The sequence below is a fragment of the Prosopis cineraria genome, unplaced genomic scaffold (genome assembly GCF_029017545.1).
Source record: "Prosopis cineraria cultivar Desert tree isolate PC_DT_omini unplaced genomic scaffold, ASM2901754v1 PC1558, whole genome shotgun sequence".
NCBI classification, from domain to species: Eukaryota; Viridiplantae; Streptophyta; class Magnoliopsida; order Fabales; family Fabaceae; genus Prosopis; species Prosopis cineraria.
Genome location: NW_026556883.1, coordinates 14,456 through 30,347, shown reverse-complemented (window position 1 = coordinate 30,347; position 15,892 = coordinate 14,456). Strand labels below are relative to the sequence as shown.

Below are 15,892 nucleotides of genomic sequence, written 5' to 3'. Positions count from 1 at the left end.
ATATGCTTTTTTACTGGAAAAGGGGAAAGAAACGTGTGCTTGGAAAGCCCGTTAGTCCGAGATTATTAATCTCCATTGCAGCCTCCAGCAAGTTGTGATGTTGGGATTCTACGGCATGGGTTCTAGTAGCATCCTTGGCAGGTGTCCCATGTACACATGTATGGCTGTTTTGTTTATGGCACAAATTTCATATTATTTAAACTATATTATGTATTTACACATGCTTCGCTCAAGAAAAATGCGACAGATTGCAGTGACCATTCAGTACGTAACTGAGGTTGTTGGGCATACCTTTCTTTCATATTGGCTTGATCCTTGGATCAGTATTGGCAGAAAACAGAGAGAGAACAAGAGCTGTCGCCAATTACGTAATATCATCGTTTGGTAATGACAGAATCTACTGTGAATAATAAATGGATGTTTTTGTTGCTGTAGGGTAAGCTGATGGAGAAGGAAGAGCTTTTTTATGCAAATTTATAAATATAGGTATTCTACAACGGCACTGACCGCAGATCATGCAGTGAAGGGTAATTAGAAGACTAGAAGCGCAAATAAACACGGTCTAAATATGAGATCTGGAGGCTTAAGTTTCGGATCTTCAAGGCCTAGATCAAAAGGCCACATCCAGTGTTGCGTATTTAACGGCCACAGATAGAAAAAGGTGTAACTATTTAGTTAGTTATTTACAGAATCTTACAAATATATACGACTGAATCTCTAAAACTTGCTTGCTTCTCGTCAGTCCCTCAGTACAAGCTCCAGAGATTAAAGAGCAGTCATTCTAAAAACTCCCGGGGCTTAAATTGTAAATTTCTTAGTAGAGTAAATAGTTAACAAGTGTATCTTTCTAAAACAAAAGAGAAAAATACGTTATCTGGAAAATAATGGGAAACGCTTTGCTTGCAACAGACACGCAGAAAGCTCGAATGGTTTCTGTTGAAACATATGGATGTGATTAGTGTAAACCACCAAGTTAGATGGCATCCCCAAATCCATGTAAAAGGACCACATATCATTGTGTATGTAGGGAAATTAATTGTAATCCGTCCATAGTCCCATTGTTTGGGATTTGTATTCCACTCTTAAGAGATGAATTGTCTTTGTAAATCGTTTCAGAAGAATTATGTTGTTGTAATGTTCAATAATCATCATTTTTATGAATGTTCATTTTCTTCTCCAAGATTCATTTTTTTACAAGTCTTAAACAGTTTCAAACACAAAATGCAGACATGAAGCTGAGACGTGTGGAAGTTGTTGAGAAGAGCATCTTTTGGAGGAAATCTACCCTGCCAGAGTGGGAGATGTTGGATCATCACAAATATTGTTGCATCCCACAATTATTCCCCGTTTCAAATATCATGGCTCCCTGGATTGTTCAACAGGGAAACCAAAACAACAAAGGTGGAAGAATCTTGGAGTCCTCTGTTTTTGTGGTTCACTCAATAAAAGGTCTATAAAACGCGAATTTCCACAAGCAAACTGCATCAATTTTTTCTTTTCTTTTTGTTTTTGGTCGTGTTACTTTCCGCGGTTAGGTACCCGCGACTTCCCTACCAAATAGATAGATGCGTTTATGTGGGTGCTAGTGTTGGTTGAATTGTGATTTGTTCTTTATGTTTCTAACCTTGTCCATCTATATGAACCACTTCTGTTCTGCGTTTCTTAAACAGAGGAAAGCAACTTTCTTTGAACAAATGCGAAAGCCCACATCACAAATACCAATATAGTGATTAAGGACTGGATCATCGAGGGTTCACGCAAATGGGTGGGCACCTGCTAGAAGTAAAATTCGGAAAGGAATGAAGAGGGGGATGATGTTAATTTAGAAACTTAATGCCTAACATGTCATAAATTATATTCACCTTCAGTCCACGGCCTCTCATCGATCTAATCATATAGAGGATTACCATATAATTACGACAATTTAAAGAACAAGGCACGATCCGTTTCTTTCATGTTGAGGGAATTAATCACGACTCTACTAAATGGTTTCGAAGTCCAAATGGTTTCTATCCATGAACTTGCATTACCCTCACAACATGATATGTCTGTGAAGTGATCTTACAGATCAGGGGCATTAAGCTGCATACTGATCAGAATGCTTTCGCAAAATAGTCTTCTTTCATTAAAAAACGAAAAGATAAGAAAAATTAAAGGAGAATCTCGCCACAAAAATATTGATCCATTGACCTGTAAGTAGTAGAATCATCTTAACTCTTAAGCTTATGTGGAACAATTCATTTTTTTTTTTAGGGGTGAAAGAAAGACATGAAAAAGGAAAAGATGCATTCCAGAAAGCATGTTCCTTTTGAAAAAAAGAAAAAAAAAATCAATTCGCACAGTATACCACATTAGCACCCAACGTAAGGAACAATTAAACTATTGGAAGGGCCATATTATTAATATTACAGACAAACAGAAGAACCGATGAATATGACAGCAAAATAACATAGACTTGCTCATTACTATTGAAGTTGTTGAAGGGCATTAGTGGTGAGCAAGTTGTTATAAACGGCATGCCACCCAGCTTGCGTTGGGTGCACCCAAGTCCCAAAAGAAAGCGGACTTAGGATCCTCACACACTGTGTATTTCTTGGCCATGGTCTTGTCGTCCACGCTTCCGCAGGAGTATTGGCTGCTCACCCCAACGCAGCAAGGCTTGAACTGGTTCTGTATGTTATGGGTGGAGGGGTGGTTCAGTACCGACATGAAACTGTCGAAAAGGTCAAGAACGACAAAGCTGGAATTGTCGTTGGCTTCTTCCTTCAGTTTCGCCAGCCCTTGGCCCAAGAGGGTGTTGTGAAGGGTGGCGAAGGTGTTGAAGGTGGAGTTGCACTGCTGGAATGACGATGAAGCTGTTGTCTGCGGGAGGCACCCGAGGGGTTGCAGACCGCTCACTGCAATTTTCTTCACTCCCAATCCATGGATTCGAGCTACATTTTTCACCGTCTGGTTCACCACCGACGCAATAAACGCCGGCGCCCCCTATTTACGTACATACAAAACATGCAAACGTATCAGTTATACTCGTATTAGTGTATATATACGACGTCAATTCTGAGACTTGTATAATATCAAGCCTGACGTCTGTGTGGTTTCTTATACCTAAAATCTTTTGACTTGTATCGTTTGGGGCTACATGCTCATAACTAAGGGCCTTGTTTCCTTCCAGGCGGTGGAACCCACCGAACAGCGAAGCGAATCCAAAAATTTAGAAAGAGAGACGTGATAGTGAAATTTGAAAACATGCAGCTTGAAAGGACACAGGTGTCTCTGCAACTATAATAAGTCCAATATGCACGAACTGGTCACGAGTTTTCTTTATCGTGTAACTGCCATATTTTTCTGAAGATGGAAATTGAGGATTTTCTGACAATATAAAGTGTGAAAGCGACTAAATTTGTTGTGCTATGCTCTTAAGGACGCGGAAAAATTTACCTCGGCAGTGCCATTCGTGGCGAGATAAAAACTGTAGTCGTTGCCGGCGACGGAGACCAGAGCGACGGAGTTGCAGAGGTCAGCGAAGGTGTACACTTTGTCTCTGATGAGCTCTTCGAAGAAATCGATCTGGACAGTCATATTTGGGTTTGGAGAAGAGGTATTGAAAACACCCGTGCCACCATACGCAAAGTTCATCCCGTATTTCACATATTGGGGCATCAGATTTCTCAGTCTGTAAGGTGCCGGCGATCTCACCCCAAAATACTTAGCTGCGCATATTCCACTCATTAATTACATTAATCATTAATATTCTTCAAAGTGCTAGATTATCAGACTTTTCTTTTCGAAAAGTAGTGCATTTATATTTTTCAATCAAGCGATAAGGACGACAATGCCTAGTGCTTTTACAAGCTGCAAAGAATTAGCTAGAACCGCTGGCAATAAAAGTTTATGGGGATAAGGGAAGAAATAAAAATAAACAATATGTCCCAGAAATAGAGCTGCTTTATTAGTGAGACAGGTTAGATTCTAAACTAGCGCTAACTTCTTAGTGACGTACTTTGTGTGTGTTAATCCCTTAAATTTGTCGGAAGGAGGAGAGGCAGGCAGAAAAGAAGGTAATTCTAATAATTTGACGTGGAAAGAGAGAAAGGTGGCAGTGCCACTGAGGAGATTCAGACGGATAATTTAAAAAGAGAAAGGAAAAGAGGCAGGCCAGCAAATAAATGAACCCCACCTTTCAATTTTATGCTTAAACATATTATATATATATATATATATATATAGATATTGTCACTGAATTTTCTACCAAAGCAGCCAGCCCAACCGCGGCCATACTTTTCTGACAAAGGTAAAGGCACAGAAAGACTCAGAAAAAGCATACACGAAGTGAGAAGGACGAGGCACATACCGAGAAAATCAGTGAGGACTCTGCCGTCGGAGAAACGGCCAGCGGGTTTACCGGGAAAAGTAATTCCATATGGCTGTTTCCAGGAACCGGCCACATCTCTCCTGACGTTGCCGGTATCCGCATATGAGTCCCCAAAGACGAACAGTTTCGTCGGATTCTGCAGATTTCGAGCTTCCGCATCCAATCCCAAGTGTCCTGTGCATATATCAGAGTCGAAAGTATCAACTTTTTTCAGTGAGAGAACAAGTATACATACGTGGATGTCATGTCATGCACTCGTAATGGAAGAATTCAAGGAAGTATCCAGTATTTACCAGAGATCAGAAGAAAGAGCAGGAGAAGAGGGAGGGACATGGGACGGTGAAGTGAGGCCATGGCCATATAGAGTAGAGGTGGAAGAGCTGGAGTATGATAAGCTGGTGATGGAGCTCGAAAAACCAGATGGAGAGAATGTAGAGGGCACAATTTGGCAGGCCTACTACGACAGAGCCTTGCTTTTTATAGGTGAAAATTCTGTGACATGGCCTTTATTCAAACCGCGTACAGCTCCTCTTAGATTGGGTCAATTTCTTTTTCATAGCAACTGGCTCATGTAAGCGTATGGTAAATAATAATCTTTCTAAGCCTGTTTATTAAATTAAATTACTTAATATTTACTATAAACTCAAAGTCTATCACGCATTAAAAAAATTAAACCAATGCTAAAACTAACTCGGGAATCCATTAATTGTGTTTACTTAGTGATTTCTTTGTTTCCCCATTATATTTATACAACTTACTTCTTCAATTTTTCTCTATGATTTCACGTCATTTTACTGTACGCATGCTTCTTGCCGAATTTAATTTCAACTAGAAATAAAACATCAGTTACAAATAACCTAATAAATAATGTTAGTTACGTCAGATCATTGGCAAAAAAATGTTAGTTACATGAGTTTTTTTTGGTTTTTTTTTTTTGGGTGTGTTTGGACTAGTTACGCGAGGAGTTGACATGGTATGATTCATTGATCGACCTTTAAAAGTGCAGAACTAATCTACGACAACTTGATTGTTAAGTTTGTTTAATTTATTGAACAATTTAATGCATACTATTAATCCAGATATTTTCTTGTTGTATAAAGAGAATTTATGGTTTTATTAGTTATGAATAGAATGATAGCTTATTATCATTTTATTATATATACTATCATTGATATTTTTCAATAATATTTGTGTATATATAATATAAAATTAAAAAATCTACATTATTTATAAATAATAAAAATACTCCCACCGTCCCAAATTATTATCTCAAGCATTATTAGGTTCGGTCAAAAAAATCCCAAGCATTATGGAAAGTTTTTTTAAAAACATAATAGAGTTTGCTGGCAATTCAGTTGCATGTTTGGTTACCAATAAATTGCTAAGAAGCTCATTAAGGCTCAGCTTAAAACACAAGAATTAAGTAGTAAATCATTCTCATTCCTCTCTAATTATGATAATCAAAGTGGGTCAAATTGATATATATATATATATATATATATATTATACATTCAGATGGATTGGAATCTCTCTCCTTTGATCCTTTCTGAATCCTGGCGAAGACTATGAGATAATGCAGGTCAATTCAAATTATACACAGATCGTCTTTTAATTATTTGCTGGAACGCCTTCAATCTTGGATCCAGTCGAAATTGCAAAATTCCCAGGAGAAATAATCTTTCTTTTTTGGGGCAACCAAAGAAATACTCAATTTAATAACGCATTTAATCAAGAGCTTAGTGCTACATTTCTGACCAAGAATGGGAGATTTCGTTGGTCAATTTAGATTATCATACAAAATTGGTCTATAATTATCATCAGATGAAATGCTGTATTTATCAGAATACCTATCGCAAAATTCAAACGAACAGATAATCGTCATTTTATAATAACGCGTCATTGTCACGTGGTGCATATTGAAGACAAACTGGAAAATAAAAATTAAGGGGTAGGTTATTTTTCGACATATACGTACACAACATATATTATTCATATAAACTAAGCATACACATGAGAGCGATCGCCGAAAACGAAGGACAAGAAAAAACGTTAAAGGCTTAGAGGCAGGATGATTGACTCAAATAATTGATCTTTAAAAAAAGACTCAAATGAAAAGAGAATTTTTCTAGCCGGAAACATATAACCTGTAAGTCATATTGGTTAATATTGATGGGTTAATATTGGCTTGTTAAAATCTATATCACTTAAAAAAAATTAACACAAAAGAGTAACATTAGCACAAAGATACTAAGACTCAAATTTATAGATTTTTTATTTTTAATTTATATTTGTTATTAAAATTAACTTTGTCCGCTGTGAAATATCTTATATTGTTTTAAATTTATTTATATTTGAATAACATAACAATCTCTTTTAAATATGAGTTCATAGGCTTCTTTTAATTGCTCTAATATCACTTGTTAAAAATAAAAAACGACTACTTGAAAATAGGGCTAAAGTTTATCAGTTCTTTATCTTCATCTTATGTTAGTTATTTAGAAAAGAACAATTTATTCAATTTTAATTTAATATAGGACTTCCCATATTGTTTTAAATTCACTTATATTTGAATAATTTAGCAATAATTATTCAAGAGAACTTTATCTTAAAAAAAAATAATTGTATGGAAAGATAAGGGGCTGAAACGGAGCATTCTACAAAAATACAAGATTTCTCATGTCAGGGTATATATATATATATATATATATATATATATAATGGTAACGGTTTAAATGATGATAAATATTCAAGCATGTATAGAATTGAGTAAAACCAGGAACACGCCAGTGCTATAGTTATAAGCCTATGGTTGCTTTTTGATATATGAGAAAAAAGGTGTCGAATTAGATCAGGGAATTACAGGGGCAAAATGATAGAATAGGTAGAATGTGATTGTCAGAACTTGAAGGAATAATAGACAATAGAGCTAGTGTGATTTGTTGTTGTTTTGTGCAAAACAACAAATATCAACCATGTCAAAAACACTTAATTTTAAAGATAACAACAAATTATTGGACTCTTTTAATACAATTTATTTGAATGTAAAGATATAAATAAATTAAAATAAATGAGTGTGCTAATTGACAATAATGTAAAGTACAAAGCCGTAATGGTCACAACATTGAAAAACTAAAAATGATCTTAAAACTACTTGAAATTGTATAATCAATTTAAATGTTAAATTTACACTGAACATATTAATAAATGTTGTTGATTGATCCTTGATTCCTCTTTCTTGTGATCCTGTGTTCCTTTAACAAGTATTAGGTCAAGACTATCACTTCCACAAGATCCAGAGCTCATTAACAAAAGTACTAAGAATCACTTAACACGATTTTGTGAGATTTGTAGCATGTAACACCATATTCGATCAACGGCCTCTTTCGTTTAATCATCTCAAGTCTTGAGGATCATGCCAAACTCAAACGTGGCACTTCTTTTTCTTAGAAATGGACTAAGCTATGCTTCTTGGCGATGTCATATTATTTGTCTTGGTTTATCTCATTAAGCTGGTGTTTCAACTTTAGAACCAAACAGTCGTTTTTGGAAGGAAGGCAGAAGAATAAGTTTGATGGAAATCAGATAATTATATAAACAACGATGCTTGATCGTTGACCAGGAGTGACTAGCGTGAACATCAGAGGAAAGCCACCCGAGAGGGTCTTGTCGTCAAAAGCACCCAAATTTCAATTCATTATTCACAATTATAATGCACACATATATGAATAATGATGCAACCACATGAGGCACACCATATAAAAAATATAAAGCATCAAAATTCAATGCCTCCCAAGAGGGACTTGTCGTGTATTATGCACATTGCATCCTTGGTGTTACTGGTTAGGTTTTTCTTTTGTTTGTTTTGCTTTGGTCTTGTTTTGGTGTTCGCATCCTGCTTCTATATAATAAAATCATTTTTTTTTTAGCCTAAGAAAATTGGATGACAAGAGGCCTTGTCATCACGTGTTCAGATTCAAGCCCCACACACTACAAGATCCTCAAGTAAGTGTATGTTTGGATTAAAAAATTTATAATTAAAGTTAAGATTCAATTGAAATTAGCAAACTGAGGTTAGAAGAAAAGTCAGTTAATGTAACGTAATTTATGTTTGAATACCTTTTTTTTCAAAAGTTAGTTAGATAAATTGAAACTTGTTTGGATGATTTGATTCAAAAGTCAGTTGAGATGTTTAATGACAAAAATAAGTATGAATTTTTTTATCTTAAATATTAAATTTTAAATAAGCATGTTTATATTTTTTGACTAACTAATAAGTAAAAAATATTAAACTTAAAATCACAACTAATAAGTAAAATATCTTAATATTCAATCATGAAAACCTAAAATAAATTAATATTCAATTGATATTTAATTATATCACGAACACGATGCATCTATCTTGACGATTTGGGTAGATTTGACAAGGATGTCTCACCAATATTAGTATATTCCTTATGGATATTTACACTTTCATCTTCAGATTGCATGAATTGCTCATCAGTAATTAAATTTCTCCTAATAAAGTTATGTATTTTCATTGTTACACAAACAATTTGAACTTGTATTTTATATCTAAATTTAGGCATTTTTCATATAATTGCAAACTGATTCTTCCATACTCCAAAAGTTCTTTTTATAGTGCATTTCAAACTTGAATGATAATACTTCCACACTCCAAAAATAAATGTAATGGCTAGGAAATTTAGGAATTTTAAAAAATGTGATAAATAATTTTTTTAGCAAAAAAATAAAAAATAAAATGATCAATTGTTCTTATTGGTATTTTGACTTAAATGTTAGTGAAATTCATAATATATTATATATGGACATGCAATGATTTAGAAAATAATTATGTTATTAATAATATTCTTGTTGGTATTTTGACTTAAATGTTAGTGAAATTCATAATATATTATATAATAACATGTTTTGATGATATTTTTATAACTTTATAATTTTAAAATAGATGCAATAAGAAGTTATTGGCTTGATGGAGTCAATACTTGTCGCCTACATATTGTTGAGTCTCCGCAGCGGTAAGGGAGAAATTTTATTCTGCTCTAAACACTACAAAATTACCAAAATACCCTTTTTAGAAAAAATCAGATTTTCTCCCCTATTTCCCATTTCATTCGTGTTCTGCATATAAAAAAAACAGGGAGTAGGAGGCAGCTTCAAAAAAACCCTTCTCGATTCTTCTCTTCTGTTCCCAATCGGAGTGATTTTCCAACCATTCTTCCTCCTCTATCATCCTCTATCTCCTTTGTTCTTCTTGTTCGTTTTGTCGACGAGCGCGTGCGCAGAGGAGTTCAGTTTGTCGCTATTAAGTTCATGGATTCTTCTTCTTTCTCCGTCATATTCTATAGCTGATTCCTCCTAGCTTTTTTTAAAACTAGTCGACGCTGCTGTGTGTGTGGGTGTGCACACAAAGCTTTCATTGTTCTTCCTTTGCATCGTAAATCGTCCACCATAGCTGGTCTCTGTCTGGCTGGTATTTTTTTTCCTGTTCTCTCATGCTAGATATGCTAAAGGCAGAGCTCGAGTAGATAAAAGACAAGAGAGAGAAAGCATAAAAATTTAAAACGTATTTAATGCTTCCAACGGGTAGCAACGCTAACGCTGAGAACCAAAAGCCAGGTTAGTGAGCTTCTTGAATAATGCTCGTTTGCATGCTAACTGAGGTTGAAAATTTATGATAATTCAAACAAGATTTTTTTAACATTTTACATCCTAACTTCAGTTTGACCCACTCTAACTGAGGTTAGAGTGAAATCCAAACATGCTCTAAGTCTCCTAATGATCGGAATCAGTTTCGAGGCACCATGGTCCTCAGTAAGAGTGTTCAAAACCGATCCAAACCGAAAAGACCAATCCAAGCCAATCCAAACCGTCAAAAACCGATCAAAACCGAACAACAATCAGGTCCGCTTCGGTTTTTATGATATAAAAACCGATTGGTTCGGTTCAAGTTCGGTTTTGAGTACAAGAAACCGAACCAAACCGAACCAAACTTGATTAAAAAAATTCTATTTATTTATTTGTAAAATATAAAACTATTTATTTACAAGAAGCATTTTGTTTTGAATTTTTTATAGTAATAAATAAACATTTTTAAAATACTTGAATGAAAATGCATAATATTAAGTGATTATAATAATCATACTATGATCATCATTTAATTATTTACAACCTAAAAGCCTCGGCATTCAATTTATCTACAAGAAACATTTTGTTTTGAATTTTGTATAATAAGTTTTTCATTATTTATTAAAATATAGATACATAGATAAACATTTTCAAAGGATTTTAACGAAAATACATAATATTAAATAATTTTAATCTTAAAAACTTATATTAATTTTTATGATTAATTATTGTTATCACATTGAAATTTTATTATATTTTATACCTTTATTTATGAAAAAAAGGAGTCAAAAAGAATTAAATTTAATTTTAGTACATAACACCATTATGAAAATGGAGAAAAGGAAAAAAAATTAAACAAGTCCATTAAAACTTGATTAAGACCTTAACCAAATCGAACAAATCGAAAATAAAACCGAACCAAACCGAACTTCATAAAAACCGATCAGGTCTCAATTATCAGTAAACCGAATGGTTCGGTTCGGTTTGGTTTTTGCCCAAAACCAAACCAAACCGAACCTATGAACACCCCTAGTCCTCAGCACCAAAACAGTGCTGTTTGGTAGTGTTTTTTTTCTTTTTTAAACTACAAATTTATTGTAATAATAAATAAATATTATAACATTATTATTTTAATATTTAATAAACAAATAAATATTAAGATGTTAAAATTAAATATGAACAACTTAACTCATTAAAGTATAATTTGAACAGTTCATATATAAATTTTGATCTGAACAATTTAGAATTGTATTGAAAATATTAAAATTGTAAATAAAAATATTTTTTTATTTTATTGATTTGGCACAGTTATTTATCTATGAGAGATAATATCATTCAAAGCATAGTCAGATATTAAATATAGGTACTTCTCTTAATAAAAATTTAAACATTGATTTATTACAGTGTAAGAAATTGGCACATTTTGCTAGATTCAACTCTTATTTTAAATTATTCAGAACATTTTTTATTTTTTTAGTACAGTTCTCAATGCTCAGACCAATTTTCTTCAAACTATTTAGGTTCAATTTTAACATATTAATATTTATTAATTTATTAAATATTAAAATAATAATTTTATAATAATTATTTATTATTATAATAAATTTGTGGTTTAAAAAAAGAAAAAGGAAAAAAAAAACACTGCCAAACGGCAGTGATTTGGTGCTGAGCACCACGCCGAAACCGAGTCCCCTAATGATCACAGTCCTAACTTGACTCTCCTAATCTCTTACCTTGTAAAAAGTCGAGCCTATCAACAAGAGGCATGAGCGATGGAGATTATAGGCCATGTTTACGTTTGGGCTTCAGAAATAAAAGATGTAGCTGAGGCATGCCGTTGCGGGGCTTGCCCAAATATGGTTTTGTAAAGTCGTCCGCAAACACTCGCACCTTCTGTTAAAAAATATAAAATATTTTTAATTAAATATTATTTTTAATAAAATAATTATCTATTTTTTAACTAACTTTATATTTTATATTTATCCTTATTAAACATCCTACAATAAATATAAAGTTATTATCAATATGAGCACTTTAAAAAAAAGGCAATGATTATACCTTAAAAAATTAAAAAAACCTCTGAACATATAATTCTTTAAAAAATATCTTATATTTTTAAACAAAGAGAGTACAAGTTTATACTACATACATACTTACCATATCTAACACACTGAGCTTGCCGTGGACCAAATATGAGTATGTGACATCAAAATTCCAATGACCTCCAATGTTACAAGAGTTAAAAGTTCAAACCCCTAGGTGAGGAATGCAACATCTTGAAACTTAAGGACTAGGATGCAAAATATTAAAATGTAAGGATAAGTGGTGCACAATTTCAAAGATATGAATATGAAATATTAAAATTTATATATCAAAATCTTAATATTTCCCAAAGTGAGGGAATGTATTTGTTCCCTCAGCTTAATGCTCGTTCACAGTACGTAAATCATAAATAAAAAGATCCATATCTTTGTCCAAAGAGCCCTTCCTACCATTTAAATAAGTCACCCTTTGATATTATATTTAAAATTCATCATAATTAACTATCACCATCGTTATAATATATATACAATTTATAAAAAGTTATATTATCAATTTTGAATACTACTAGTTCACCATATTTTGTTAAACACACCAGCGTTGAGCCCCGCGTCTAGTTGATAAAAACTTCAAATGTGAAAGAAGCAATGATAAGTCTTATGCATTACCATACAGGTGATATGACAAACTGCAGTCCTAAAAAAAAAAAAATCTTAATTCTGAATAACTGAGACATAGATAACTATTATTAAAAAAAGAAAAAGGAAATTATAATGTTAAATCCTAACATCAAAAACTCAACTGTTATCAAAATTTAGCCTCTCGGTCGCCATGAATGACATCTCCACCGTCCATCACAAGCAACATACTGAAAATTCAATCACATAATGATGTGTAGTTCACTCTTTAACCAGCAAAATGTTACTTTCTTCATCAACCCGAAGACTCGTTTCTACTTTCTGTGCTTTCATCTTGAAGCACTTGGTATTCTGCATCCACACTCCCATTCTCAATACTTGGCGCAGCAACATGGTCCTTCTCTCTGCACAGGTACCATCAATGGTTCACAACGAAATACACATACAAATAAAAATAAATAAATAAATAAATAAGCACACGAAACCTAATTGTAATTGGATCAAGGTCAAAATAAAATGTGGCATATGGCATATATAGCAGAATCTAAAACAACGAAGTAACTCAGGGCATACGTTGTAGAATAAATGACAAGCCCTATGACAACGATTGCGAAGGAGAGGAAGTACAGCCAGTCCACCTGCATTCAGATATAAACATTTCTGTCACATTCCATTTTAGAAATAATAACATCAACTTGAAGAACGTGACTAATTTTGGACATGGTACTTGTAAGTGGTGATTGAATGTTAAACTAAACTCATAATGCCTTGATTGCTCGTTGTGGAAAATAATACCTTCTGGTGATACAAATAGATTTTAAAAACCACTGCCCACATGTCAGATGTAAGAAGAGATAGATTGAACATGGCAGCTCCACTCAACTGCATCGAACAGAAGCATTTTTATCAGAATCAGAGAATCTGTGCAATACTGTTAAGCAAAAAAATCATTTAATGATTTTGCAAGTAAACTCCAAACCAGATTGTTTAACAGCTATGCTATTATAATTAATCATCTTCAAGCAAACATCTCCGTTTCTGCAGAAAAGGAATTATACCATGCAAGTCCTTAAGAAGGAAACTAACCTTTAAAACAAAAGGAGCAAGTGTGTAAAACAAGAAGCTTGATGCAGTATAGCCCACCAAAGAAAGTACCTAGGAAGGATACGATTGTCTAGTTAAATATGAAGAATTCCTCTGTTCCATAGTCAAATATGCTGGCACAATTTTTTTTAATTCATGCTGTGTGCTGTCAATATCAAAAATCTTGCTGTAGTAATTGAAATTCTCTCTTTTTCTCCTCTTAAATGGCAAATTAGTTTACTTCTGGGGGCAGGGGACAACGGGCTTTGGACATTAATGCAGTGAACAAGAATAAAACTTACAACAAAATTATTACTAGGATCTACAATGATATAAGAATTTCAGTTTACTTACTAAATCGGTAGACCATTCAATAGATTCCACATTCTTCAATTCAATTATGGATCTGAAAGTTCATAAAATGAAGGAATACTTTGCGTGCACGGGTTAGAAAATATGACAGATACATGACCATCATTCACAGGCCATTACAAACCAGAAATGAGTTGACAGAGATGAACGAGAAGGATACGCTTCAACGACGGTGACTAAGAATCCATAAACACCAATCATGGCAACCACTTCAACACGATCTTTTTTCTTGACACAAAATTCCTACATTTTGTATGAAGAGATCCAAGTGAGTGCATAAAAATTACAAGACGTGATTACAGATTAGATGGAAAGGCCAACTTTACTAATCTCTAGGACACTGGAATCCATATTGCTGCAGACAACTAAACTGAAATAGTCAATATGTGCACCTCACCAACATTGCTCATTGCATAGAAAAGGGTCCCTCCAATGACAAGTACATCACCCAAGATGGGTTTCGTCCCGCCTGAAAGACGGATAATAATGAGCTGCGCTTAATTGGATAATAAACTATTTCATGAATGTAGTGGTAAAACTCAAGAGGGAAACTCATATTCGTAATGTAAGAGAATGCAACCTCCTCCAGCAATCCCAGCGTCAGAGAGTAGGACTAAGCCAAGACCTAGCACACATAGGACCGCACCAAAATACTGCCCTATGGAATATCTAGTGCCAATGATGAACCAAGTTAGTATCATGGCCCAAAGTATCGTCCAACAGTCCAGTAAAGTCACACTGGTAATGGATGAATACTGGTACGCTTCATTAACTGCGCACACAAGAATAAAAGACATTAGCATGTTCAGAATTACTTTCGGGTTCATAATTTGCAAGCTCAATGCTGGTTTTGCAATAACAGGGGATATATGAAAGCAACTCACCCAAATAATTCCCTTGAACATCAACAAAACCTAACAGTAAATACCAATACCAAGGAATCTGCAAAGCCCACAAGACGAGGCACAACTTAAGAGTTTAGAATCCCGAAATTTTAATTCATTTTCACCCCAATTGGCCATGCATAAAATCTGGAAAACAGGAGTTCTAATGATTAATAAGTCAGCACAGAGATACCAAGGAGATGAAGATAAGTATACCAGAGTTTTCTGACGCCTGAAAATCAAAATGCTTCCATAAACCAAGGCTAAGGCTAAGTAGTTGAACATACTCTGAGAAAGCGGGGCATTAACACCTACGCAAAATTGATCACCCAGAGAATCCAATATTAGATTTGAAGGTCATACAAAGTCGTTAAAACCTTACAAGCAGCTTAATGGAGATTACCCAGATCGGCTATGAGAGAGGAAGTGAGGCTCATAACTGCCATGATTGCAGAAACAGCTTGACCCAGCGAGAGTAAGCTGAACAGTCGTAGAGTTACATGGGTTCTCCACCACCTTGTCATGGCAAGCCAAACCATTGTCGCTTAACTTAATTCGCTTCAATTTTTGAAAACAGACGCAACTTTCAAAATGGACACTGAATCGAGTAAGACTTTCCGCAATATATTTGCATTAACCTCGGAGTCGGAGACTTGGAGTCATATTAACTAACCACAGGGCTGAAATGCAATTTGTATGCCTCTAATTTTATAAAAATTTCAACTGGGTCCTTGTAATTGAAACACGAGGAGTGATGTCATTGTGGTGTTTCTAAACTGATCCAACCCCTTTTGAGTGGCCAGAAAGAATCAACCAGCCTTGACATTTGATGTCATATAAAACTCAAGACTCCAAGC

At 34.1% G+C, this 15,892-nt stretch overlaps 2 protein-coding genes across 2 annotated transcripts; both read right to left on the bottom strand.

The window, feature by feature from the left end:
* Positions 1 to 2,364: 2,364 nt before the first annotated feature.
* LOC129300375 (GDSL esterase/lipase At5g03610-like) lies at positions 2,365 to 4,825 on the bottom strand. The gene is given in 5 exon segments (XM_054938938.1): positions 2,365 to 2,546; positions 2,548 to 2,985; positions 3,439 to 3,710; positions 4,352 to 4,546; positions 4,666 to 4,825. Coding segments are annotated over 5 exon segments (1,053 nt in total). The 5' UTR covers positions 4,733 to 4,825; the 3' UTR covers positions 2,365 to 2,465.
* A 7,930-nt stretch (positions 4,826 to 12,755) lies between these two features.
* Positions 12,756 to 15,737, bottom strand: LOC129300376 (uncharacterized). The gene is made up of 11 exons (XM_054938940.1): positions 15,439 to 15,737; positions 15,252 to 15,346; positions 15,036 to 15,093; positions 14,732 to 14,923; positions 14,544 to 14,620; positions 14,312 to 14,394; positions 14,134 to 14,185; positions 13,783 to 13,851; positions 13,492 to 13,578; positions 13,270 to 13,334; positions 12,756 to 13,100 (listed from the first exon to the last, which is right to left on the bottom strand). Exons 1-11 carry the CDS (start codon positions 15,572 to 15,574, stop codon positions 12,992 to 12,994), a joined length of 1,023 nt encoding a protein of 340 aa, XP_054794915.1. The 5' UTR covers positions 15,575 to 15,737; the 3' UTR covers positions 12,756 to 12,991.
* Between the last annotated feature and the right edge of the window lie 155 nt (positions 15,738 to 15,892).